Source organism: Nelumbo lutea, chromosome 3, assembly GCF_056320005.1.
Source record: "Nelumbo lutea isolate HS-2025 chromosome 3, American lotus-T2T, whole genome shotgun sequence".
NCBI classification, from domain to species: domain Eukaryota; kingdom Viridiplantae; phylum Streptophyta; class Magnoliopsida; order Proteales; family Nelumbonaceae; genus Nelumbo; species Nelumbo lutea.
Window position 1 is genome coordinate 99,304,040 of NC_142686.1, and position 27,964 is coordinate 99,332,003.

The window sequence follows — 27,964 nt, forward strand, 5'->3', positions numbered from 1 at the left end:
CTATGCTCTATGATTCAAATATTCAGAATCCAGATTGATTGGGTAAAGGTCATGGGCAGAAGTTGAAGACCCAGTCCAACGTGCATCATTCAACATTCTTTGGGTCTGGCTCTCATTGATGCTACAATCTTGGTTCTGCTGAAAATAATTCATCAAATCCTTGCACTTCTCTTCATCACTGAAGAGACTTGGGTCTGAGACAAACTCCTGAACAGGGACTCGGCCTTCAAGCATGCTCACCACAACAGACATGGGTGGCCTCAATTGAGAACATGCATTGGTGCACAAGAGAGCCACATTAATCATGGCCATAACGTCTTCCTTACTGAAATCTAGTCCCAACCGTGGATCCACTAGATCCATCAAATTTCCCTTCTCTTTCAGAATAAGGGCCTAGAAAATATTTGAAGAAAAAACAACAAGAAAGCATAAGCCTGTAACTAATCTGATTAAAAACTTGTATAATGAGGGATAAATATTTTTTATCAATTAAGAAAGTCTGAATTACCCAATCAAGAAGATAAATACGTTCCTCCTTTGGCCTGAAACTAGTGTTCGACCTCCCACTAACAATTTCCAAGGCAACAACTCCGAAACTGTAAACATCTGCTTTGTCTGTCAAGTAGCCCCTCATTGCATACTCCGGTGCCATGTATCCACTATAAAGTGAAGATTATCAAATAACATATTATCTATACGTGAGAATGTGAGATAAACCCATGAAGTTATAGCAGTTATTACTTCTCTTTTTTTTATATATTTTTGAAGGGCTAAACAATGGGTTTAGGATCGATCAACTTTAACCTATTTATAGATTTAGATGTAGAACTTTAGAGACCCTTTTGGGCCCCAAAGATGGAAGATTCCATTTCTTTTTTTCTTGCCTTTCTCACTAAGACATAATGAAAAGAACTCACAACTATAAATGATGAAGACAAAATGTGTAGTGTTATAACTCACAAAGTTCCAGCAACTCGAGTGCTTATGTGAGTGTTCTCCTCATCATCAAGCTTGGCCAAGCCAAAATCAGATATCTTTGGGTTAAGATCTTTATCAAGAAGTACATTAGTAGCTTTGATGTCCCTATGAACAATCTTCAATCTTGACCCTTCATGAAGATAAGTCAAACCTCTTGCAATCCCAACACAGATCTTATACCTAGTTGGCCAATCGAGTTTCAGTTGGTATTCTTCTGGGCCTTCACATCATCAAATTTACAAAATTCAGAGTTATCTACTGTATGTGCCATGAAGAAGAAGAAGAAGAAGAAATAGAAGAATGAAGTCAAGCAAACAATGCCAAACTTACCAAACAAGGCACGAGCAAGACTATTATTTTCCATGTACTCATATACCAGCAATAATTGATTTCCTTCAATACAACATCCGTAAAGCTTTACAAGATGAGGGTGTTGCAGTGCAGAAATCATGCCTATCTCATTGACAAATTCACGATTCCCTTGCTTTGATTTGGAAGAAAGTTGCTTAACTGCCATTATAGTCCCATCTGATAAGAGTCCCTACATTTGAATAATAAACTAATAATGTATAGTTCCTTCTACTTAACATTTACAAGAGACATGTAGATTTTTATGAAATTGAGAGTAATAGATTATGACAATATCATCTTATGTAGAATACCTTATAAACTGACCCAAAACCACCCTCTCCAATCTTATTTGCCGCATGAAAATTGTTTGTTGCAGCTTTAATTTGCCTTAGTGTAAAGGATCCGGTTTGTAGATCCAAGCCTCTCAGATCTGTTAAGGAAGGAAAACTATATGTGAGATGTGTCTCAAATACAAAAAAAGTGCTATTACCAAGGAAAACAAAAGGACCCTATTAAATTGCATTATCCATAATCATGATATCCAAGATTATGTCACCGGAGGCATGAAAGAAAAGAAGAATGTAAATAGAAAGTAATTAAGTCGTAATGACCTTGCATTTTTGAATTTTGAAATTGTTATTAAGTCTTATATGTAGTATAAAATTATAATATTTTATTGAAGGAGAAATTGGATTTACAACATATAATCAATTAGATTTCTAAAAAGCACAAAAGCAATATTTAAAATGGATAAAGGAAATTTCAGTAGGATATCAAAAGCTAAAGTTGAATAGTTCCTGTTAGGCTGCTACAATCATTATTAATTGTTTTATGACAATAGCATTTGTTACTTTTTTCTTAATTGTTTTTTTTTTTCTAATAAAGTACTAATTACCTTTTCAATCCATTTTGCTACGATTTCATTATTGGTTAAATCATACCTTTGTCTATTGTGTTTTTGCATCCTAGATAGCCTCTCCACCAAAGGATACCCAAAACCAAGAAGATAAAGGCTAACACTGAAATCACAATTCCAGCAACAACACTTGCCGATACCTTTTCACCTTCTGAAGGGATTGGGAAGTCTGCAAGAATAAACAATATCAGATTCATGCATACCGGATTGTTGAGAGATGAATGTTTCATAAGTATCACCAAATTTTTGAAAGTTGCATGATATTGATAAATGTTGTGTTGATAGGAATTGATAAATCAATTGTCAGAAGAACCATAATTATTGGCTAACTTGAAATAAAAATCCAAACCATAGGCAAGCAGTCATCATGTCTATCAATACAGATCACCTTCCCTTCATAACCAGTGTTCATTTCTTTAATTTTCACTTTATTGCTGTCTTGATTGTTATGGAGACTTGAAAGGATAAAACCCAAAATGATTTGGCTTTTGTACAAATAAATGCAGATGGGAATTACTTCTCCTTTTATGAATTATTAGTGGGGACTTATGCGATGCATGGGATTTGTCAAGAGAAAGTGAGACAATAGAAACTGATAACTATTATAACAAAGGAATCTATATTTGTTTAAAATAATAAATCTTTATTTTAGTGATTTGTTATAAAAATAATTTAGTAATTTGGTATGCTAGTGCTTTATTTTATTTATTTTACTTTATTAATGTTAAATGTTACAATTTGTTTTATAAATATTACTTAAATATTTAAAATACATAAATATTAGTAAAATATATGAAATTAGGTTGTAGTCATAATTAAATTAATCCAAGCCTATGTCTAAGCTTGAGGTTTAAGACTTCAGGTTGGGCTTTGGTTGATCCTCAACTTGATCCAACTCCCTAAGTTACACCACTAAGAGCAATGTATCATTCATAATTTGACTGAACCAAACTAAGTACAACCCATGCATGCATTAATTTTAGATATTTAACTATTTCAAGATGAAAACCATTAATGTTGAGGCCAAAGGAGCTATGATGGATGGGATACCTCCATTGTGTAGCCTAATGAACAAAAATAAATAAATAAAATACCTCAAGCCAGATTTTTATAGTGTATTAGCAATTTTTAAGGTTGCTTGGTAACCCAGCCCACACCCCAAGTGTAATAATATTTGTCAAGGATCTGGACAAGTTTCCCTATGTTAATTTCTAGGGGTTTTGGGTTTCTTAGCTTGGGCTCTGTCTATTAGGTCTATCAATGGACTCTAAAAGTCTAATACCCAATTCGACTCTAAATTATTTAATTATCCTAAATTTGGATGTTAGAACTAGCATTTGATTAATAATCAGATTAGATGCGGATTTAACCCCATCCGATCCAACTAAAACCCTAGTTCAATAAAAAATTATTATTTTATGTATACATGTAGTATAATTAGGTATACATATAGATATTATGTATAATTATATAAAGTTTGTAAGTGATAAATTTGATATTTTATTTTTATATACATTTATTATACATATATACTTTAAAAATAATTAGTTTCCTAAAACTTTTTAAAATTTTTTGTCAACTTAAACACAATAAGATGGTTATATACAAAATCCAAATTTGATCCAAAATCTTATATAATAATTGGATGCAAATGCGAATCTAGAGATTTCATAATCGAATGCTAATGTAGATGCAGATGTAATCAGATCCAATATGAATCTAATTCGTTTACAATTGGGTAGGTCTATAGGAATGGCAATGGGGTAGGTTCGAGGTAGGGACCATACTCTTTGTTTTCAACCCCGACTTTGAAACAAATCCTCCCTATCCCCAACCTCGACCCCTATTGGCTATAAGAATCCCTATAATCAGAGTTGGGTGGGACAGGGAATTCACTCCCCATCCTCTTCCTCGTCTTTGGTCGGTATCACTATCAACCCTTGTTCGTGCCCTCTTTTTTTAAATAAATAAAAGATTATTTTATTTGTAAATCCTCTTGTCCCTGCCAAGCATCCTCAACCCCATCAAAAGTTGGGGAAGCCAGGTACCTGACGAGGATGGGGAAAATATCATCCATATAGGTCTAGTTGAGTCAAAATAAGTTATTAATGATCATCCTTAAGTAGGAGTCTTATGACATTTCTAATTGGGCCATTATTAATTTTATTATTTTAATTAATTTTTAAATGGAATGCAGATGGTTTATTTTCTTAATTTTAATATTTTTTATTATCAAAATTTTAATAATATATTATTATTATTATTTTAGTTATTAATATTTTATTGTATATATTATTATATTTAATAATTAATACTAATGCATGGGATTTGTTAAGGGAAAGTGAATTATATTTTAATAATATTTTATATTTTATTAATATTAGGGTTGGGTTTTTTTGTTTTTGTTCTTTATTCTGTTCCACTCTCCCTCTTTCTCTCTCTCTCTTTAATAATATAATATATTGATAATAGTGTACATCTTTATTGGTGACATGATATGATTGTCTAATTAAAATTGGCAATGATTATTTTTAATATTTTTAAAGCAAAAGAAAATAAGAAAAATTCAAAAAAGGAGAAACCTGGCATGCATTGTTTTATTAGCTTTGTGATGGCCAAGCCCTTGTTATGTTAGCATTTTCCTGACGACAATTAATTTAGTTTATTGTTTGAGTTGGCCTTGAATTGTAGATTATAGAAATTGCCTACAAGATATTAAAAAAATAAAGATGATGAATAGGTACCATTTAAGTCAAAGCAGTCAGTAATTGTAGCATACTTTTAGTGCATAGAATGTGTCTCCTATCTCCTCTCTAGATCAAAGTACTCAGACAAACCACTATTAAAAGAGGAAGCCATGGAAAAGCATTCAACTTACTAGGCTCCACGGAGATAGCTGATACCAAGGGACCATAAACTCCTCTGTAAGGAATTGAATTTGTCCCTTTTCCAGCCCAATAGAAGTGAATTTCCAAAGTTCCATCTGTTACATTAACCTGGTCAAGGGTTTCTATGATTGGCTTGCCTGCTCCACCTGCTTTATCTGCTATATTGAAATCTTCCAGTACCAATTGTCCCTGTATAAAATAATTACAGTCAGACCTTCCATATATGATATATCTCTATACTGCATGATTAATTAACATCTACCTGAATATAAACATCAAATACACGTCTCACAAGGCTGCTGTAATTTCTTTCATTGGTAAACATGATTTCTGCGAAGTGGAGTTTGACTTTGTAACTTCCATTCTTCATACAATAACCATAATATGTGAGAGAGATCGGAGAAATACGAGCTGACTTGTACAGAAGAGAGTCTTGTGAGTTGTTTAAGAGGCTATATGTATCTGTTGCTGTAAAGGTATTTTTAATGTTTTCAGTACCATCTATGAAGTAACCAGTGTTGCTAAGTGCCCATACATCTTTACTTGACGAAGTCATTGGATAAGAAATTGAAGGACCATCTTTATTTGGAACTTCAGCTGCATATGTAATATGCCCTATGGTTTCTTCTCCTCCACCACAATTTATATGGAGTTGGTATCCATCTAGGACAAAAGCAACAACACTTTAGTAATCATAGGATATAACCAAAATCAAGGTTAACACAAAATTAAAACCACATCTAGCTTTGTATTTTACTGCACTTTAGATCTCCCCACATGGGCATGGATTAGTTGCAGTTCAAGATTGTGACTATAGGAGCATTCTTTTAAGCCAATCTAGCTACCCTAAAAAATAAATTTGTGTCCTAAGCACGATTTATTATTTACCAATTAAACATGCACAATGGGTCAAATTGTAAATGTTCCCTACTTGATAGGTATCCTAAAATGAAGTAGTATATGAATGATTTGAACCACCTGAACTTTATAAATTTCATTTCGAATATTTATGAGAGGTTTATTAATATTATTAAGTATTTTTCACTTCTTATGATATGAGAACATTTAGAACATCATATTAATTTTAAAATTTTACTTTGGCTAATTCTTACATGAATATATAGCTAACTTGTCATTGTAGCGAAATTCATCCTTTACACACATCTAGGTTGTGTTTGGTACCATTGCTCTTTCTACCTAAAACGTTTTGGGTTGATTATACAAACTAGTAAGAGATATGTGTGTCATTCACGTACATATGAAAGCTAGTGAGGTATTAATTAGAATGATTAGAATTCAACTCTTGGAACAAGAAACGTCAATTTAACATTTCTATAAACAACCTCCGATACTTGCATTTTTAGGGTATGTTGTTTCAACTATAAAAATCCTCAAAAAATAGTTGAATGCCAATTTGTATTGATCAATCCAAAGCATTTTTCGTAGAAACAATAAAGATACCAAACACAACCCTAATTATGGATGATGCAAATTAGGCTATTATTATAGAAGGTGGTGGTTTTGGGGGGAACGGGCTTACTAAAATCAAATAACAAATTTGTGATCCAATAAAAACAAGCATCAATATATATTCTAATTTCAATAGCGTATACTTACCTCGTTTACAGGGAAGTTCCTGGTGGCATAGAACAGTTGCGCTTCTATATCATTATGAGGTTAAAAATAACTCAGTGTCATGATATTCTACATGAACTCTTTTTATCTAATAAAAAGCTACACGATGAAGACAATCCACAGGTATTTCTTCAGTTTTTCTAAAACCCATGATTTAATTCTCTAGTAAAGAAAAGCTCAAACTTACGAGTTTTTCCCCAAAAAATAGCTCCGAAACAAATTCCTGAGGAAGCAGTATAAAAAGCTAAACCTTAGCAACAAATTAAGCACATAAAGTTGGAAATTCCAGTAAGAGAACGTCAAAATAACATAGAAGCTAAGTGTTCTTACTTATTCGGTTGGCAATAACTACTTTCCCCTTGACTATCCAATGTAAAATTATTGAAAGAGAGATCTCTGCATTTCAAAGTGGAAAAGAACAATTATTTTCATGAGGGAAAGATTAAAAAAAATGGTGTTATGTAAGTTATTAATAGCCTTTAGTTTTATAAGACTGATATTTTATTTTATTTATTTTTTTACGGGCATCAAGTATATATGATACTATTACTATTAAGAAATTGGAAAGAGAAACTTACATGTTTTTTCCTTTATCCAGCATCCAGGAAGGAACATGACCATTTAGCAAGTTTCCAGTTAGAAATCTAAACATAAGCCAAATTAATGAGATTATGTGGTTTGCAGTTTATTGCACCACCTTGCATCATGAGTGGCATCTAAGAATCTTCTGTAAGAATTAAGAAAGCTGGACTCATGAAATGAGAAATTACTTACAGATAATTTACATTTATTAAGCTTTTAAAGCTCTCCGGAATTTGCCCAGTCAACTTATTAAAGCTGAGGTCTCTGCAAAGAAGGATGAATTTGAGTATTATGAAGGAGATTCTTTGTACCATGCATCATGTATGTTTAATATTTATTATGCATTTATTTTATACTGGTGATAAATATATATATAGGGTAAATTATTAAGACCCCGTTTTCATGGAGTCAGCCACAAATACCTCCTGAACTTCATCATTTGAGACGAAGTCCTCTCAGTTTCTCTATTAAATCCTTGAAAATTTCTGGCTGGATTCAATATATAGATAAAATGGTAGAGGCTTCATTTTGATAGATAGAAGTTTAAGGTTTCATTTGGTTTTTCTTGGTTTATTGATAAGAGTAGATAATTTTTATATTGTAAGATATAAAGAGACATTCATGTCAGTGAAATTTAGCAAGAATTTTAAGAAACTTGTTTTTCTATGTCAGTGAAATGATTCTTATTATTTTAGCTGGTTTAATGTGGAGAAAATAGGGGTATTTTTGGGTCAATTAGGGTTTAAAAGAAAAGGAAAAGAAAAAGAAAATTAAGAAAAAGCTCAGGTGGGTGTTTTGGTAACTCAATTCATTCTATAATTTGATTCAACAGCTTAGGTGTATTTGTTCCAAAGTGAAAGTTCAAGAGAATAATTGTCACTGACCTCATAATATAGAGGGTGTTTGTAAATTACCAAAAAATTTGTGGACATAATTTATTGTAATAAGTAGGGGTGTGTAGTTGGGTTGAGGTCAACCCTAACCAGATCCAAGCTGCTGAACCCTTGACCCAAATTTGGATCGGGATGGTGCGACTTCTCGACTTCTTTTCCCAAATGTTATCATTTCCTAGACTCAAGGATTCGGGTTAATTCAATTTTAGCAATATATTAAGGGTAAAATAACATTGTTATCATGTTTTAGAAAACATTTGAATTTAAATGTAAAATTTTGACATATAAAATACTTACATTCATTAATATATGTTATATAAATATATATATTTACATAATATTTATACATACAAATATGAAGTTAAATCAGGTTTGGAATGGATCAGGTTGGTCAAGACCACAGCCCTAATCCAACCAAAAGTTAAATTGGGTTCATATACTTCAATCCTAACCATAATCTGGTATTCAACAACCTGGCCCAACCCAACCCGACTATTTTGGGATAGATTCGGGCTAACCTGGCCAAAATTGAATCCCTAGAAATAGTAAATAATTCAGGCATGTTGAGATCAGGACATAGGGAACACAATCCATTGCCATCCTTATTTTATGCTCCTTGGTTCTAATCTTTTTTATCTTTTTATTTATTACCCATTTACAAAGTGCCTAAATTACCAATGGTTTTACTTCCCTAAGAAATGCTCATCACTTGACTCCCCAATCTATTTTTATGTCCATTGTGCTATTCCAAATTTCTAACTGTTGCTCCCATATATGGTTTTATTTTCCATTTAACTTTTCTTAATAATGAGATCGGATTATCTGATTTTTATAACCTTTTTACTAGCTGTGGGATCAATCAATTTGTTCCACACCAGCCTTAAATGCAACTGAGAGATTGAGTGGTTGTGGCCATTGAGAGAGAGAGAGAGAGAGAGAGAGAGAGAGAGAGAGAGATACAGGGTATTAATCCCTTTCATTTCACCAAGATACTCAGGTAAACTTCCAGTGATGTTGCAACTCCTTAACACCCTACAGTAAGGAACCGGCCGGATTAATGTCAATTCAAATCACCAAATATAATACATAAAGCCTTCTATAAATTATGAGAGATGTATGAGTACGTATGACCATTCAAATCAATAACTCACAAATATGTCATGTTGCTTTTCATGTTACTCAATAATGGAAAAGGTGCTTCTGGTCCATTTATATCACTGATCCTTCTGTATATGAAAGTTCCACCATGAGTGAACCACAGGATAATTGTTTCAATTACTAGAAAACTACTACCATAAGATCGAGTATGAATGAAAGAAAAGCCTTAGCTTTTTACTCACAGGTCAGTTAATTTTTCCAAAAGAGAAATCTCCGATGGAATAGGCCCTTCAAAACCACTTGCCTGCATATTTCTGTCATTAAAGTGAAACAATAAGCCAGACATTAAGAACCCTCTAGATTTGTATTTCTGAAAGGCACTCGAAATTCAAAATCAATATTTCTCACAGTCTTGTAAGGTTTTTCCAATTCTGTATAAGACTGGGTATCCTTCCAGTAAACTTGTTATCGCTTATCCGACTGCATTGACAGAGGCTTTGTTAATAATAAAAACAAGAATAATAACCACCAGAAAAGAAATTACAGATTTAAACAACATAGCAGAGAAACCCCATTCCACAGAAACTTACAAGTCCATCAAGCTGACCAGCTTAGAGAGGCTCTCCGGAAACGGCCCCGTGAAATTATTTGAGGAAAGTACTCTTTAAAACACATGTATATATATAGAGAGAGAGAGAGAAAGAGACAAATAATTAAAAGCCTTTTGATATGGTAAAATCCTTTACACATACAGAAATGGGAGAAAATCATAGAAGTTTAAAACCCAATACAGAAGACATTATCAAAAAGGCCTTACAGTTTCCGTAGGTTGATCAGTTTTCCAAGCTCATTAGGAATATTTCCAGAGAGATTATTGACTTCGAGGGTCCTGAAAATTAATTTCAACTTTAATGGATTAATACTTTTAAAGAATTCAAACAATTGAAGTCCAAAGAGCAAAAATCCAGAACTTACAGGTCAACAAGAGTGGTGATGTTTCCAAATTCCTTCGGGATTGGACCCGTCAAACGGTTCGCCATCAAAGAACTGCATATAACAATTCTAAGGGATTTCAGACCAGAAAAATAGCAGCTTCAGATGGGGCTAAAAATGGACTACTTTCTACTTACATGTGCGTCAATTTCATTGCACCCCATTCTGGAGGTATTGTACCGCTTAGGTAGTTGCGGCTGAGATCACTGTACGTACAAATTAATAGGTTTGCAGTTACGTTCCTTAAGTATGCTATAAGTAGATGTTTAAAAAAAAAAACGAAGCGACATCTGATGAAGCTCTTACATTATTTGGAGGTAGGGAAGCTGGGCCAACTCCGGCGGGAGAACTCCTTGTAGACCTTCAGATTTGATGTATCTACACTCCATAAGTGGTTTTGATTTAGACTTTCTACAGCTCTATTCCTTCACGCACACATACAACGTAACAGAGCCAAGCACACACAATAAAGGTAGAGCTATAAAAACCGGGCTCACTGAGAAGGAGCACCTCAAAACCTAAAACCCACCGAGAACCAGAAGCACCTCAGAACCTAAAACTCAGTTTGGATTTGCATAATGGTCAATTCGACAGTTTCAGTTTGTTTGACAAGTATATGTAAAATCGAACCGAACCAATCCGCATACAACCCTACTCGTAGATGTGAATAGGATTCTTGTAGATGGGATATATATATCCAGACCGGCCGGTATGTTGCAGCACTCGAAAGTGGAAGATGAAATCTTGACTTCGGATTTCATACCACACACTCACCTCTCGAAAGTGGGGAATATCTTCCGTATTTGATATATGTTTTTATTTATGGGAGATGTTTCTAATGCACGATTGCAAGTGCTGTGACTCTGTGAGGTTGGTGTGAAGATGAAATCGATCGGCCGGAACCGAATTCTGTAACCCGGCCGTTATACACGCCTTTGTTTGTTTGTAGCTAACTAATAATCTGGACAGAATGCCATGAGAGACAGAATGAAATGGGAGACGTACATGGCGATAACGTGGCAGGTGGTGTTGCAGTAACAGGTGACGGCGTTCATGGTTTCCTTCTCGTTACTTGTGTTCCATTTGCCGCTGCAGGGATCCACGCTGAAGTCCCAGTTTTTCTTATTCAACTTCGCCGCTATCAGTTTCAGTGCTTTCACTGCATCAAATAGAAATTAATAATAAGTAGATCAAAACACGCATGTGTTTTTCTGATAATTTTAAGTTGTTAACAACCAAAAGTGAAAATTAGTGAGGACTGGCGATCGAATATATAATTTAATAAGGAAGCTCCAGAAAGCAAAAATGGAAGAACCATAGGACCTCCGGCGAAAGGAAACCAACGGAGAACGGACTCGACTACTGGCAGTCTGGCACGACAGTGAAAAGGGTGGTCAGTACTCCACCACGTGCGTGTTGCGTCTAAGGTTCCGTTTGGTTGCTGTAAAATGGACATGCAGCTAAAGATCTCCCTGTATAAAACTGCTATCCAATTTTGTGTAGATGGTAGGGAAGATATGAATTTGAATTTTGTTCCTTCTTGATCATGCAGAAATGAGATAACTAGTGGTCCAAAAAACTCAAATACCTGATTCTACTAATAAGGTGATTATTCCGGATTTGGCCGTAGGAATGTTGCATCCGATTAACAGATCCCGCTATCATACAACCTAGCATCGGGAATATCTCCCCATGAAATAAAGCACAGTTCGGAGATATTCCCAAACCCAATGCAAGAAAGGGATAGAATTGAAAAAAAAAAAGTCAGGGTCTGTTGGCCATTTTTAAATATGAAAAAATAGTAAAGTCAAGGCAAAGATATAATGTCTAAATTCAGCATTTCAAAGTATATGGAAGCAAAGTTTTCAAAATTGAACATTGTAGAAGTTTGACATAGAACATTTATGTTAGTGAATATAGAAATTAATTCAAACAAGAGGATTGAATCAAGTGAACCAGTTGGTTTACCTTTCAAATGTTTTGAGACATTTGTTACCACACTATAATACAATCTTGAAGGGGAATAAAGGCACTACAAATGTTTTGAGACATTTGTTAATTTTCTGGAATTTTATATAATATAGTTTGTTGGTTTACCTTTCAAGAAAATGTTTTAAGACATAAATAAAATTTTGGAGAGTTCATTAATAAGATTTATGATCTGGTGAAGACACAAAGAAACATACCCTGTTTTATAATGATAAAGTTGATAATAAGTTACCTTTGTTCTTTATTAATAATTAGTTACGCTTTATCTCCCTATTAAAAATGGATGTGCTTAAACAACCAGTTGGACTTAAACAAAGAATTTGTAATGCATTTACACTATAGGCTCAGTTTGGAAGGAGTACAAATACAAATGTGTAGAGTGCAAACCCTTATATTTTGTATTGTTTTGTGTATATTTTGTAATGTACGTATTTGTATTTGTAATCATTCCAAACGGAGCCTATGAAAGGAGTTCAAATACAAGTATGTAGAGTACAAAACATTGTATTTTTGTATGTATTTGTAGTGTACATATTTGTATTTATATTCTTTCTAAACTGAGCCATAAGCACGAAAGTAAAATAAAAACATCAACTTTGAGCTGCATGAGAGACATCAAGTCATTTAAGTATATACATGTACAGAGAAATCTTTATTAATTACATTTATTGATAACTCTAATTCATATGTAATTCCAATGACATAGAAGGAATCAAGGCGGAGCCCTTACCATTGCAAGATTATAGATTGTTCGTTATTGTAATTCAACTTTTGATTTGATCTACATTTTCTCTCAAGACAAGACACGATAGCATGAATATAAAGACTATCTTAGATAATGGCAAATCAATAACTGATGTCAATTATAAGATATATAGCTAGGGTCAATAGCACATAGTTCTATAGGTTCTCAAATTTAGAGTTAGTTCCAAATATAATAGCACAATATAGTTAAGATGATAGCTCTCCATTTTTTATTGTTATTATTTAAAAGTTCATCATCTTTATAAGTTCAAAATGAAAGGTTGAAAAGTGTTAGAATCCAACAATAGTAAATACATTTTTTTATTTATTTATTGTGCAGTATAAAAGATCATTGCATAACCTTACAGGAAGTAGAACGAATTGACTAATTTTTCAGGTTCTACAGTGTCCTGAGATGTCCAATGAGATGAATAGAGTAAAAGATCATTTTGACAACCTATGGTTGGTTTTGGTGGCATGACTACATTGTTTCTGGTACATAAGATGCTGAACCATTTCCGAATGCTCGAGCCTTAGTTATCTTATTGGAAGCATAGAAAGCTTATGAAGAAAGTGTTGAAGATTAGAAGTCAGAAGAAGCATGCTCATTTTTATTAATGGTTATAGATAGAATAGATATAGAAAAGCTAATAATTAAAATAAAATTTAATACACAATTCTAAATACTAAAATTCTAAAGCTAATATACAAGATTTTTTCTTGTGCTTTCAACACCTTCTTAGCTTGTAATTCAAAATTTTGTGGTTTTGTTGCTTATTAAATTAGTTCAATAGTTGTAATTTGAATTTTCTAATTAAATTCTAACTTTTTATTATGTTTATATATTTATTTTCTTTATATTTTTTGATTTGCTGATTTCAAGATGATTTCTTGAAAATAATAAAATTGTTTTATGCACTCACCAAAATGTTAAGTGGCTTTCCGTTTTTCATTGAGTGTTTTTATTGTTATTGACTACTTGATTAAGTAAAATACATTATTTATTGCGCGTTTTCTATTGTTTTTAATGATCTAGATATTTCCCCTTTTAAAAAAAAAAAAAATTGGATATCCATGATTTTTGACTTGTTAATTACCAAAGGGTGGCTAGGCCAAGGCAGGTGAGTTGGGCAGGGAGTTGGCCAGGTGGGTGGTTCGGTAAAGGGCACAAGGAAGGTAGCCGAGTGCAAGCAGGGTGGGCTGGGCTTTGGGAAAGCCCAAGCAAGTGGTCTAGGCAATGGGTAAGAGGTGCAAGTGATCGAAGTTGTGCAAGTGCTTGCATACACTAGGCAGGTCATGGTATGTGCTTATGTGAAGGTTCCATTTGGGACTTTTCTTCATTATATAGGTCCCCCATTCATTATTAATGCTTGGTCTCTCGTTCTTATTCATTAAATTTTAGCTTCTTTATAAAGGAAAACTAAACAAAAAATACACCACTATATAAAATAAAAAGAGAAAATATAAAAAAATCCAAAGAATTTATAATTTGTATCTTATATCTGTAATATAAAATCTTTTTTTTTTATTGTATTCCAACTTCCAATGTATTTAATGGAATTCCGGCGTGCACACTGACAAATTATCTATAAAAAATTAGAAAAAAAAAACAAAACCAGTCTTAGAGTTCTCTAATTAATCAGTTAGATGGTAAAAATAACTTTAAAAAATGGAAGAGGTTTAAGGTTAGGTGAACTTGTATAGTCTACCAATCTCGGCATTCAATTCAATAATTTAAAAATGAAAAATATATAATGCTAAAAATCCATCAAGGCCCTGATCAGATCAAAACCCACCTCATTGTTTATCACTTTTCTGACCCTGGTTAATGAGTTATAAGTTTTTTCAATATCATGTCTTTCTAGCATCATAGTCAAACTCTTTAATAAATCAAAAGTTCAACTTCAACTGTTCAAATAAACGAATAACCAAATTCATTCAATTCAAGTATTCAACAGTCTTGGAATCTGATTCTTCTAACCACTATTGGTTGTTGGGCAATGCTCAATCTTCCAAGACAATTTTGGACAGTGAATAAGAACAAAAAAATAAAATAAAAAATCTGGTTCTTCAGAGTTGTAACCTGTGCAAATCTCTGGTTCCACAGTTTCGGGGTTTTCTTCTAGGCAGTGTTCAAACTGATTCCAAGTGCTGGTTCTAGGTAGTGGGTATTAGATTCTTTAATTGAATCTTGGTTCAGTTATTTTCTTTCTTCTTTTATCTTTTATTTTGCAAATAAGTACGTAATAATAATACAGGTTATAAGTATAGACTTGTAACTATTTCATCAAACCCACAAAGGGGACCAAAACCAGCCACCTTTTCCCCAATGTCCACAGCACATACTAACATTTTTGTCAAACCATAGGGCTAGCTACGGGTGTCAATTGGATTGGACTTGGTCCAATCCGATTCAGTCCAATGTGAGTCTATTTACCAGGCTTAATCTAATCCAATGAATATTTTGGACCGATCCAATTCAATGTCTAGACCATCCAATCTGTTCAAATTTGTTTTGATTTAGATTGGTTTCAACTCAAACCCGGTCTATTGACACTTATATTCTTATCTTATATCATTGGATCAGATATTGGCTTAATCTAACTCAATTCAATATAAATTTATTACAGACAGACCAGGTCCAATCCAATCTAATAAATATTTTGGACTGCATTGGCCCAATCTAATATGTCTTGTTGATCCGTCCAATCCATCCAAATTGATTTTGGACTGGACGGGGTCCAATCCAATACCGGTCCATTGACACCCTTACCCCTAGTTCCGCCCCTAGCTTGCCCCTGTATAGATTGATATCAGATGCATTTATATAAAGTTTATGATTAGAGATGTGATATTTTATATAAAGTTTATGATATTTTATATTCATATACATTTATTATATAAGTTAAAATAATTAGTTTTTTAAAACTTTTTTGTGTCATTATATGAAAAGATGAACATATATAAAATCCAAATCTGATCTGAATCCAATATATCATATTTGGATCCAAAAGGTTTGGTACATAACCGGACTGGATGCCAGTGTAATTGGAGTCTTGGATCTGAATCAGATCTGATTACAGCCCTAGTTTGACGTGGCGAAATTTATGGCCTTGTCATTAGAAACTGGTAATATTGAAGCTCGTCTTCTAAACAGGAACTTATAAAATTTGGGCCTTCTACATAAAAAAGGCCCAAGTAGTTCTTCAACCCATGTTATTCCTAGTAATTTGGCCCGGGTAAGTGATATTATTTCTGTTGCTGATGCAGGAACCCTTGTTTGCATTACGCAACGATTTGAGAGGTGTGTTTGGTATTATTGTTGTTTTCATATGATGTTTTGAGGTAATTAATTAATAAAAATTGATGAAAAATATATGCTGACAGTCTGACACGTTATGTATGAGTCACTCCAGTAAGAAAAATTCACATAATGGGTTGATCATCGACATTTATGTGAAAATCATTTCGGCAATTTATCGATTAATTATCCAAAATGCTTTACCAATAAGGCGGTGTTTGGTTTGAAAGAAAAAAAAAAAAAAAAAAAAGTAAAAAAACTCAGCCTAATGATATCAAACACAATCTTAACACGAAAAAGAATTATGCAACTGAATTGACACTGTAGGGTTGATAATTCATGAGTTAATCGAAAGCGACCAATAAACACTAAAACAGATCGGTCAGCTTAATGACTTAACCGACTAAATGTTCCCTTGCATGTATTGATTATTATTAATTTTCTTTGCACGAACAAACCAAGTAAGAATGGGCCGGATAGTGAATCTGTTACAAGTATATATGTACCTGGGCTTGGGTAAAGCGGGCTTTCACCTCTCCTATAATATTTTATATTTTGAATTCTTTTATTAAGTAAATTTATTTTTCAAAAAAATCTGTTAATTAAATAACTTTAGGGATTTTGATTTTGACGAAAATTTGGTCTCCGTTGTCATTCCTATTATAATTAGTACAATTCATTATTTATTTTAAATTATTATAAATGTATCTTTAAGGGGTCAAGTCATATTCCCTCCTTGTTTCTCGATAATAAAATTTTCTCTTTATCTTTAAAAATAAAAAATTAATTAATTAATAAAATCAAGAAGAGAAGATGAAGAAGCTGTGGCAATTCCGGTCATTTGCAACCTGCCGTTAACTAACAATTTGCCGTTACTGTTTCGACTGAAAGCTTTGGAATAGGATTTTAGTGAGGTTTTTTCTCATTATTAATTGTTTTACAAAATTTTATGTTAGGTGTAATTAGAATGAAAGGTTTGAGTAGACGGTTGCAAGTTTCTCTCCTCTCTACTAATCCAATTAAAATATTACTTTTTCAAAACAAAATATTTATTTTTTATTACCGATTAAACAGTCCCTTACACTGCTATCAAGTTCAGCCAATCCAAGAAAACAAAAATCATTCAAACTTCAAATCGATCAAACAAGTTTTTCATTCTAAAACAAAAGATTCTAGCAGAAAGGGGGGCCGGGGGAGCAGCTTTACCTTCTTCATCCGGTAAGCGTTGGGTTTCGGATCTCAACTCTACGAAGCAATGCAACACAGTAACAATGAGAAGAGCAGCCAACAACTTATGTGGGTTCGCAAGATTAGTTACCGAAACCATCTTCCCTCTCAGTACTCTTTCAATCTCCAACTCGTTAAGGAGTAGTGAATATAAGGACGTTTGATCAGGCAACAATTGAGTTGGGTCTTAAGTTTCAGAAACAACGCGGCAACGTATGAATAATCAAAGGGCTGAGGAGGGCAGAGAGAGAAAATAGCTCAAAAGATGATTAAAAAACGAGAGAATTCAATAGGAGTTCGGATTTTGCTTACCACAACACATTGCACATTTGGAACATCGTTATATTTTACATCGCTGATATTCTTAATGTACGGCTGGATGAATGTGGTCAGTAATGTATTGTAGTCGGTAGATCCAAACTGGAGCCATGAGTGGTCAATTAGGCAGACTTGGTCAACGCTAAGCCGATATCAAACGGAGGCAATAACCCCTCAACAAACCTACGTATCAAAAAAAAAGTTTGCCTGTTTTCTAATTACAAGCAACGCTAGACTCTTTATTTTATTGAATTGATTGCCAATCATGCGAAAATAGAATAAGTTAAATCTTAAAAAGTCAGTTTTGCCTGATTGGAGGTTTTTTCAGAAGTCACATCTGCGTTATCGGAGAGAAATTAAACTCTGCATCATGATTTATGAGAGACCACCGATGACCTAGTAGTGAGATTAGGGGTGGAAGCAAATCGAGTTTTTCATGACTTAATATTGTACCATTGATCATGAAAAGCTCAATTAAGCTTAGTTTAAATTGAGTTTCGAGCCGAGTTTGAGCCTAATACATAGGCTTATTTGTTAATTGAGTCGAGATCGAGTCCAATGAAGCTCATGAGGTTGTGAGCATAATACATACATATATAAATATATATATATATATATATATATATATATATATATATATCATTTTTATTATATGTATAATAGGATTATATATAATATTTTTATTTTTTTTCAGTGTATGATAATAAATCATTTTTATAATTCTTAATTCTTTTTATGCAAAATAAAGAAATAATTTTATATGTATAATTTTTATTTTTATAGAAAGCTTGGCTCACAGTCAAGCTCGAACTTATGAGCTTTTGAGCTGATCTAAATTTCAGCTCAAATCATTGAACTCAAGCTCAAGCTCGAGCCTAACATTTTTTAGGTGAGTTAGGCTTGAATAGCCAATATTCGGTTATACTCGACTCAAATTCCTCCTTAGCTGTGTTGCTCACACGATGTCTCTTCTAATTAGAGGTGTTCATTATACAATCCAAACCTCACTAAACTAGACTAAAATTAATAGTTTGAGAATTTTTCAAACCATTATTTTCCGGTTTGGTGTAGTTTATTGAATTTTAGAAATCAAACCAAATCGTAAATTGAATTATTAATAATATATTTATCAACATATATAATAAATATAATACATATAGTTAAACATACATACGTACATACATACATACACATGTGTGAGTGTGTGTGTGTGTGTTCATTTAACATTTAAACATATTCCATATGTAAGTATGGTGGTGAGGCTATATGAAGCGGTCTCCTTAAATGATGAAGATGAGGTAGGACTTAGGTTAAGGTTGTAGGTCGAGTTTGTGAGTGCTTTTGGTCTCTAAGGAGTTTTGGGAGGTCTCTAGTGATGATAACGATAATGATCATCTTCCTTCCTGATGTCATATTTTGTCCCCCTTTATAGGGAGGATCCAAAAACTATAACGAGAAGGATGTAAAAGGAGACGAATCCTATTAGGAAGGGGATCTTTTTCCTCATGTTGGCTATAATGGGAACACCATTGATTGGGACACCACGACTGTAGTTAGAAGAGGAAGGTTTAGCGATCTTTGCATTCTGTCGAGGTGATAGGAGTGGTTGGTGTCTATTCGTCAAAGTTGGATGTCGTTCAGAGTTCAGTTTCATGTAGCAAAGGGGTTCTGTGACTATGGCTATGAGAGCATGGATTGAAACGCTTGGTTAGTTAGTGAGTTCATTTAATAACCCTTAGAACAAATCTTTGCTTATGAGAGTGTGGAAATTTTGTTGCATCGAGTTTTTGGACTTCGAAGTTGTTGAGGGTTGATCTTTCTCATGGAGCTCAAGAATTGAAGGATTGTGGGTAGGGATGCAAATGGATAGGATCGAATTCAAATCCAACATCACACTGTATATGTTGGATCCGATCCGATTGGATCTAATATGACTCGATTTGAATTTGAATCCTATCAGTAAATTGGATCTTCGAATCTGATTTGATCTGACTTGTTTTCTTTAAAATTTAATAAATTATTAAATGAAAAATAAAATATACTAACTTAAATAAAGTAAAAACAAAAAAAAGACAGGTATTTTTTAATTATTTTCATCATATATACATGTTTTTATAAATAAATAAATAATATAACAAATTTATAAAAATATATTTAAAAATAAATAAATAACATATATATATATGTATTAAATATATAATATATATCAGATCGGATAGGGAGTTATTCGAATCCGATCCAATTTCTTATTATTTTATCCGATTCTATTCAAAGATCCGATCAAGGAATTCGACCAAATAAGATTAGTTCTCGGATCAGATCAGATCATGATCCGATCCATTTGCACCCCTAATTGTGTGTAGTAGCACTAAGTGAGGAATATTGTTAGTAACGCCTTTGTTTAGTGGTGTATTGGGCAAAGGTGTTATAAAAATGCAAACCAAAACCACTACTTGGGTCGACGGGTCGACGATTCGAATGCCTAGGTCAGCGATTCTTTGACCAAATCAACGATTTCTGACCTAGGAACGGGTTAAGGGTGAAATAGAACTAGTTGCCTAGATGGTTTTTTGGGTTGAACGGTTCAACCGTCCAGGTCAACGATGATTTGAAAACACTTGTAAGCACGTACCAGAACTGGATCAGGTAGGCACAACATTGTAAGCACATTCAATGAGCACTTGAAAAGTTTTTGACACCTACCCCTTAAAATACCCCCAGCCTACTTGAAAATGATTAAAAACCACTTTTGACAATTGTCAGAATATTTATCAAGTGCTCATTGAGTGTGCTTACTATATTGTGCCTACTAGATCCGGTCATGAGTTTTTAATCAATCAAAATTCAAAATCCCCACCCATGAGGTGGGACCAAATTGGTAGGCACAATATAGTAAGCACGTTCAATGAGTACTTGATAAATGTTCTAACAACTATCAAAAGTGGTTTTTAATCTTTTTCAAAGGTAGGCTGGAATATTTTAAGGGATGTGTCAAAAATTTTTCTAAGTGCTCATTCAATGTACTTACAACATTGTTCCTACCTGACCCGCACTACCACTACCATGGAGCTCTATGACATTTCCAATTACGTGGTGCCCATCTAAGTCCAATTAATTCAAGTATTACTTTTTGGGTTATGTCTAATTTATTCGATCACAAAATAAGTGTCTCATTAAAGAGAATGGCCGATTTTCTATGTTTAGATAATTTATATTATTTTTTGTATCTTAACGCTAACATTTTATTAACTTTTATTGGTTTGTTATTATTTTTATATTATTTTTAGGTAAAATTATACAAAATCTCCTCTCATAACAATTCTATAAACCACCTTTGTGTTTTGGCCCTAATAAAGTGCAAATGTCTCCTTTCCCTTAGCTTTCCATTTTAGTAACAAAGACATTTTAGTTACCAAAATATACTTATTGTTGTTAAGGCATTATCCTACACAATTTAAAGTTTCAACTTTACCCTCCACTAATCTATTTTGCTAGACATTCAAAGAGTAATTATCCCTATTCTTCTTGGATGGAGTAAGTTAAAAATGCTGAAGTGAAGTTAAAGGAGGCAAATCTTTTTTTCAAGGTGTTTTAATAAATTTACATGTGAATTAAGTTTATTAAGGATAAATTTGTTATTTAAAAAAAACAATGCATTACATTAGCATTTTTTATTTGGAATGCTAACAACAGGGGGGTTTGTTAATGTCAAAACACGAAGGAGTTTCATAGGATTGTTAGAAAATCCAAAGAGACTTTTATATTTTTCCTATTTTTAAATTGAATATAAATTCATTTTAAATTAATTAAATTATAGTAAATTAAAAAGTTTTATTAATTTTTGCTTTTATTAAGCATTATTAAATTTATTAACAATATTAAGTTTTTATTTTTCAGTGGAACTTAAGTTGGTTTTAAATTAGTAAAAATTAATTATAAAACTAATAATTGTTAGATAGTTTTGTATTAGTTCTATATTAGTTAAATTGATATTAGTTTTAATAAAACTATATTAATTGAATTATTTTTATTATATTAATAAAAATATTTTTATCAATAACAATAATTAATAATTATATTTATTTTATTTAAGTAACTTACAAAATTATTTTTTAGCATGGTTAATTAGTTTTTATTATTTTCAAATAAAATATAAATGGATATAATTGTTATGACGTTTTATTCAATGTTTTCAACTTATCATTAACTCAAATAGTTGAACCATTCAACTTATCATTTTGCAGTCGTCTAACTAGTAGTACTCACCTAAGGAGGATCATGGATTCTCTCTACAGAGGGTAGCCATGGATATTCTTCACCTTTACACCTATACCGTAGATGCCTTTCCTAAGATATAAGATAAAGCAGATAAAGCAGAATCATGGCCTACGGAACAAAAAGCTAAAAAGCTGATCTTACAAGCATAGAAATCAAAGTGAATATGTTCCCTAGATTTTGACTCGAACCCTTAACTACCTTAGAGAGCTCTTAACCACCTAGGGAATCTTTTAGAATTCTTGCCCATGCACAAAGTGAACCCTCCTCTCATCTATAAAAAGTAGGGTCCATGATGTGAAAAAGGGGCAATTCCATCATTTTACAATTCCACTATTCTATCATATTCGTTCTGTTCGAACTTTAGTCATTCCTTGACCATTTTAACCATAGCATAATTTTGTCTTTCATTCTTTGAAACTTCATTTTTCATCTCCCTAAATCAATTTTGTTTCTGATGCCATTGCTCTCTCTAGTATCCTATTCATTATCTCCAAAACTTAGACCATCTCTACACGGCTTCGCCTACACCGGATTTCTTAAAACCTGTCATGTTCAACCTAAGCTATTGAATAATTCAATTTTGACTCAGTCATTAGGTCCCAACTCACAAGTTACAATATACAATGTATTGAAAACTTTTTGAATATTTAACTTTGTTCTTGATTGTCTAAGGAATGATCTTTTTATTTTATTTTATTTGGAATAGTTTTTCATAATCTTTACAACCACACTATATAAAAAAAAAAAAAAAAAACTCAATTATTGACCTCAAATTTCAATTTTCGACTCTTACATTTATAAAAAAATAAAAAACAATATAGACCTTATATTCTACACATATAGATGGATGGCGTGTCATGGTTTGACTTATTCAACCCGAACAGTTGAACTGTTGGCCTATGATCTAGAGGTAAGAAAACTACTCAACCTTTTTTATTTGTTGGGTGGAGTAAATAATATTTACTCTGAAGTGTAAATTACTTGATCAATTAACTTAACAATTAACTATCTTTTTAAATGGAAGTTGATTATTTTGCATAATAATATATCATTAAATATCTTTGTTTCAATATAATTAATCTTTATTAATAATTATAATTTAATGTAAATATATCTAATGCATATAAAATTATAGTTAAATTGAAATTGAGATAGATATAGATAAAGTTCATGAATTTTAGGCAATTTAATGGAATAGTGGAGAGGATAGAGAATTATTAAAAGATAGAGTTAATGGCATAATTAATAAGGAGAGATAGAGTTAATGGTAAGTTAATAAGGAGAATTAAAATTCTTAATGGTGATTGGTTACTTGAGTTATTTTGTTCAATTTTACAATTAAAAAAATTAAAAAAACAAAAAAAAAGATATTTACCTTCAAGAAAAAAGCAGAAAAGTGCCAACTTGGCACATTCCGTTTTATTATTTAAGTATAGATATATAAAAGGTTCGACTATCATACCAAAAAGGAGAAAACCTATAACCAATTAATCAATATCATAAAAGTGGCTACCAATCTGGTGGTATTTGTTAAAATTCACACGGGATTTTGATTGGCTGAAGCCCTTTTGTTATCATGTGTTTCCAGCAGCACATATTTTCCCATATATTAATATGTATATATACACATATATAATAGTTATATAATTATACTAGTAATTATAATTATTATTATTGTTTCTAGCTCATACAAGCCTTTTTTATTTTCTGGGTTTTTCACCTTGCAGCACTTCGAAAGCTAATGCGTGAAAACCCTCCCAAATGGGCATTTAACTAGTACCCAAGATCTGTTTGTTCACAAAGAATCAAAGACGCCTTTGTACTTCTCAACTTCAGCATTTTGTCCGTTTAGGTTATGTTTGGTTTGAAGTAAAAGGTAGGGAAAAGAAAAGAAAAGAAGGAAAATATGTACAAACCTTAAATAGGTTTTTCTGCTTTTCCCTTCCTTTCCCTACCTTTTCCTTCAAATCAAATACAGCCTAATGTTTGTTAATTATATAAATTATTCGCATGCGACTGTCATGTATAGATTTATACATTTTTAAAATCTTATGTTAAGAGTTAAAACCATTTTATCTTTTATCTTTATAAATTAGTTTCACTACAATAATAAATTTTGCATATGTTTATAGTATTCTATTGATAATTTTATTTTGACTAAGGTGACATTTGATAACTCTGAAGTTTTATATTTGAAAAAACTATTATTTAGGTTTGAAATATAACAAAACAAACAAAGATGGATTTTTTTTTTTTTTTACTTTTAGAACCTATAAAAAGATGAAATGAAGAAAATTTTCAAATTTGAAATTGTAAAAATTACTAATTTACCCTTCAAATAGATTGTTTGATAGCATTAAAAATAATATTATTATTTATTTATTTAATAAATATTATTATTTTAAATAAATAATAATAAGACGTAGGAATATGTCTAATCGTGTTCAGACATTTTTCCTCTAATTATAAAGATAAACTCAAATTCCTTGTGCCTCTGACACACTCTAGAAATCAAGTGTTTCAAACTTAAAAAGTGATATCAAACACCAGGTAATCAAGTACGTGGGTAGCTTATTTATTAGGGGTGCAAATGGATAGGATCAAGATCTGATCCCATCCGAGTTCTAGTCTTATTTGGTCTTGGATCATCCTAGTTCGGAGCTTTGGATTAGATTGGATAATAGAATCCGATCAGAAATTTGATTGGATTCAGATCACCCCTTATTTGATCCGAAAAGATATGATCCGATATATATATTGTATGCTGATTAGCCAATATATATATACTGTATATTTATTTATATAAATATATATAATACATATATATGTTATTTATTTATTTATTTATAAATATATTATTTATATTATATTTATGTAAATTTATTATATTATTTATTTTTTATAAAAAACATAAATATGATGCAAATAATTAAAAAAATACTTGTATTTTTTATTTTTATTTAAATAGGTATATTTTATTTTTCTTTTAATAATTTATTAATTTTTTCAAGAAAACAAATCTGATTGGATCAGATCTGAATATTTGGCTTCCTGATCGGATTCAAATTCAGATCCAAGATTTGGATATACCGTATTATTTATAAATAAAAGTGTCATTTATTAAAATACCCCTTATAGTTTAATGGATTTGTTAGAACCCGTTCCATAGTTTATGTTTTACTAAAAGACCCCTATAATTTCCAATTGATTTACTTAATTAACCTTCCATTAGATGACAATGGAGAATAAATGTTTTGACTCTAATGTCCATTTAAATAAATTTAGTCAAAAGAAAATAAAATGAAAATACCATTTTCACCCTTAATAAGACACAAGAAACCACTCTATTTGGCTCTATCTCTATTTGGTCAATTTTGTTTTTTGTAAAAAACTGAAGGGTATTTTTGAAATAAACAATCATGGGCCCATGTCCTTTAACATTTTCCATCCAAATACCTCTTAGTAAAAGGTTGATTAAATAAATAAGTTACAAACTATAGGGGCATTTTATTCATGCCCTAACATTTTCCACTCCACTTAGGTGATTATGTTACTATTTTCAAAAGTCAAAACAAATAATTCTTAGTAAAAGGTTGATTAAGGCTATGTTTCTTTAGGGTGGAAAATCGAACCGGGGTAAACTTTACACCCCAGTTCGGTTTTACATGCGTTTGGTAAACATGTAATTCTACATCGAAAATCGATGTAAATTTCATTTTGAATTTTCTTTACACCGATAATCGATGTAATATATACATCGAAATTATCGACGTAAAATTAATGGCTCTTTCTTCCTCTCTCTCTCTCTCCTCCTTCTCTCTTCTTCTTCTTCTTCTCCTTCTCTCTCTCTCTCTCTCTCTCTTCTTCTTCCCCTTTTTTTTTCTTTCTCTTTCCGTCGCCGCCACTACAACCAGTTGCAGCGGCAGATCTGAACCCACCTCCGAAGGGAGAGCCGAAGAGGACCCAGAAGGAAGAAAAAGCGCTAGTCCAGTCGGCCCTTCTGGCTGGTTGGCTCTGTTGCGAGTGATCTCTCTCTCTTCTCCTTCTCTCTTCTTCTTCCACTCTCCCCCTTCTTTTTTTTTTTTCTCTTTTTGTCACCGTCGCTGCAACTAGTTGCAGTAGCAGATCTGAACCCACCTCCAAAGGGAGAGCCGGAGAGGACCCAGAACAGAGAGTGGTCTCTTTCTTTTCTTTTTAATACTCCAATCCTTTCCTTCTCTGTAAAAATGTTATCCACAATAGAGTGTCGGAGACGGAGAGGAGGATCAAGTTTGATGGGACGACTAGCGATCCGACCCAGGATGGGTCAAAGGAGCAGCAAAAGAGCTCGAAGATCTACACCTACGAGGCCCCCTAGCACATCAAAGCCATGAACTGGAGCATTCGCCGCAATAAGAAGTATTGACTCGCCATCGTCAGCCTCCTCGAGCAGTACCCCAACCGAGTCGAGATCATCCAACTTGACGATTCCACCGGCGAGATACCATCTATCTCTCTTTCTCTCTTCTCCTCCTTTTTCTTCTTCTTCTTCTTCCCTACTTCCCTCCTCTCTATAGATCGTCTTCTCTTCCTCTACACCATCTCACCGAATTTACACATTGACAACCACACAAGGTAGGTGTAAATTTTCAAAATCAACTGGTTTTAATTTCCACTCATCACTAAATCGGTTCATTTTTTCCATGGTGTAAAATTTGAATTTATACCTCAAACAAATGCAGCCTATAAATTATGGGCTGTTTTAATAAAATAATAAGTATAATATAGGCCAATGTTTAAAAAGCCAATCCAAAACCAAAATTGCTTTGGCCACTGTCGACTCAATGATTAGGGGGATGTTTGGAACTGTGGCCGTTTTTCAAAAAAACGATGCCACGTTGGATCTACATAGGCGTTTCAACAAACGCCCATGTATCTCATTGTTTGGTTCAGCCGATTATTAAAAAATCGGGTATGTCTCGAAAATCAGAACCTCACCAATGCATGAAACACCAAATTTGGCGTTTCACGGATCAATGAACCATTTCCCCCAACGGTTGACTGATGTATATTCTATGTGGTGCTTACCTGTCAGCACATACATGAAAAACGGTGATGAAAATCACCTTACCAAACAGCATACTATTACTCACTGTCTACATGATAGAAGCGTTTTTTTATGAAAAATGGGTCTTAAAAACATAGGCGTTTTTTTTCTTTTAAATTGGTCCCAAAAAGTGCCCGCTTCCAAACAGCATCTAAGTCAACGGTTTTTTGCCACAGTAGCGACTAAGGGTGGAAAGGAAGTGGTTGCAACGGTCCGATCATTCGAGTCAACGACAGTTCTAAAAGAATATAAAATTGAAGTGAGCGTTACAGTGACGTTGATGTGACAGGTGGTGTTGCAGTCGCACACGACGGCCTTCATGGTCTCCGACTCCATACTTGTGTTCCATTTCTCGCTGCAGGGATCCACGCTGAAGTCCCAGTTTTGCATCTTCAACTTCGCCGCTATTAGTTTCAGAGCTTCTTCCCCTGCATCACATACAAATGAAATGCATATATAATAACATCAATACACCCATACTTTCGCCTTACCAAACAGTGAGAATTTGTAGGGATCAAGTCTATAATTTAACAAGGAAGCTCCGGCAAAATGGAATACAACTGTCGGACCTCCGGCGAAAGGAAACCGACGGACTCGATTACTGGACAGGTGACAGAGACAGACAGTGAAAAGGCCGCCGGACTCCCGGTTGGTCCACGACTTGCAGTCCTTCTAAATCGAAGGTTC

The 27,964-nt window shown here is 32.9% G+C and overlaps 1 protein-coding gene across 1 annotated transcript; it reads right to left on the reverse strand.

Annotated features, from left to right (window-relative positions):
• On the reverse strand, positions 1 to 27,755 carry LOC148867125 (putative LRR receptor-like serine/threonine-protein kinase At1g07650). Its single transcript, XM_088976461.1, has 26 exons — positions 27,752 to 27,755; positions 27,585 to 27,705; positions 15,044 to 15,076; positions 11,340 to 11,501; positions 10,641 to 10,712; positions 10,472 to 10,540; positions 10,317 to 10,388; positions 10,159 to 10,230; positions 9,932 to 10,003; positions 9,750 to 9,821; positions 9,584 to 9,655; positions 9,395 to 9,469; positions 9,204 to 9,275; positions 7,543 to 7,614; positions 7,347 to 7,412; positions 7,099 to 7,164; positions 6,956 to 6,991; positions 6,751 to 6,794; positions 5,396 to 5,796; positions 5,124 to 5,322; positions 2,271 to 2,414; positions 1,641 to 1,759; positions 1,309 to 1,519; positions 961 to 1,198; positions 509 to 659; positions 1 to 393 (listed from the first exon to the last, which is right to left on the reverse strand). The coding sequence occupies exons 1-26, from the start codon at positions 27,753 to 27,755 to the stop codon at positions 1 to 3; spliced, it is 3,108 nt and encodes a 1,035-aa protein (XP_088832587.1).
• Positions 27,756 to 27,964: the final 209 nt, after the last annotated feature.

What these genes read in the sequence shown, in the direction of transcription:
- LOC148867125 (XM_088976461.1), bottom strand. An exon ending in TTAATAAATGTAAATTATCT is followed by an intron (nt 7,413 to 7,542) that starts GTAAGTAATTTC and finishes GCTTATGTTTAG; the next exon opens with ATTTCTAACTGGAAACTTGC. An exon ending in CAAAAACACAATAGACAAAG is followed by an intron (nt 1,760 to 2,270) that starts GTATGATTTAAC and finishes CTTCCTTAACAG; the next exon opens with ATCTGAGAGGCTTGGATCTA.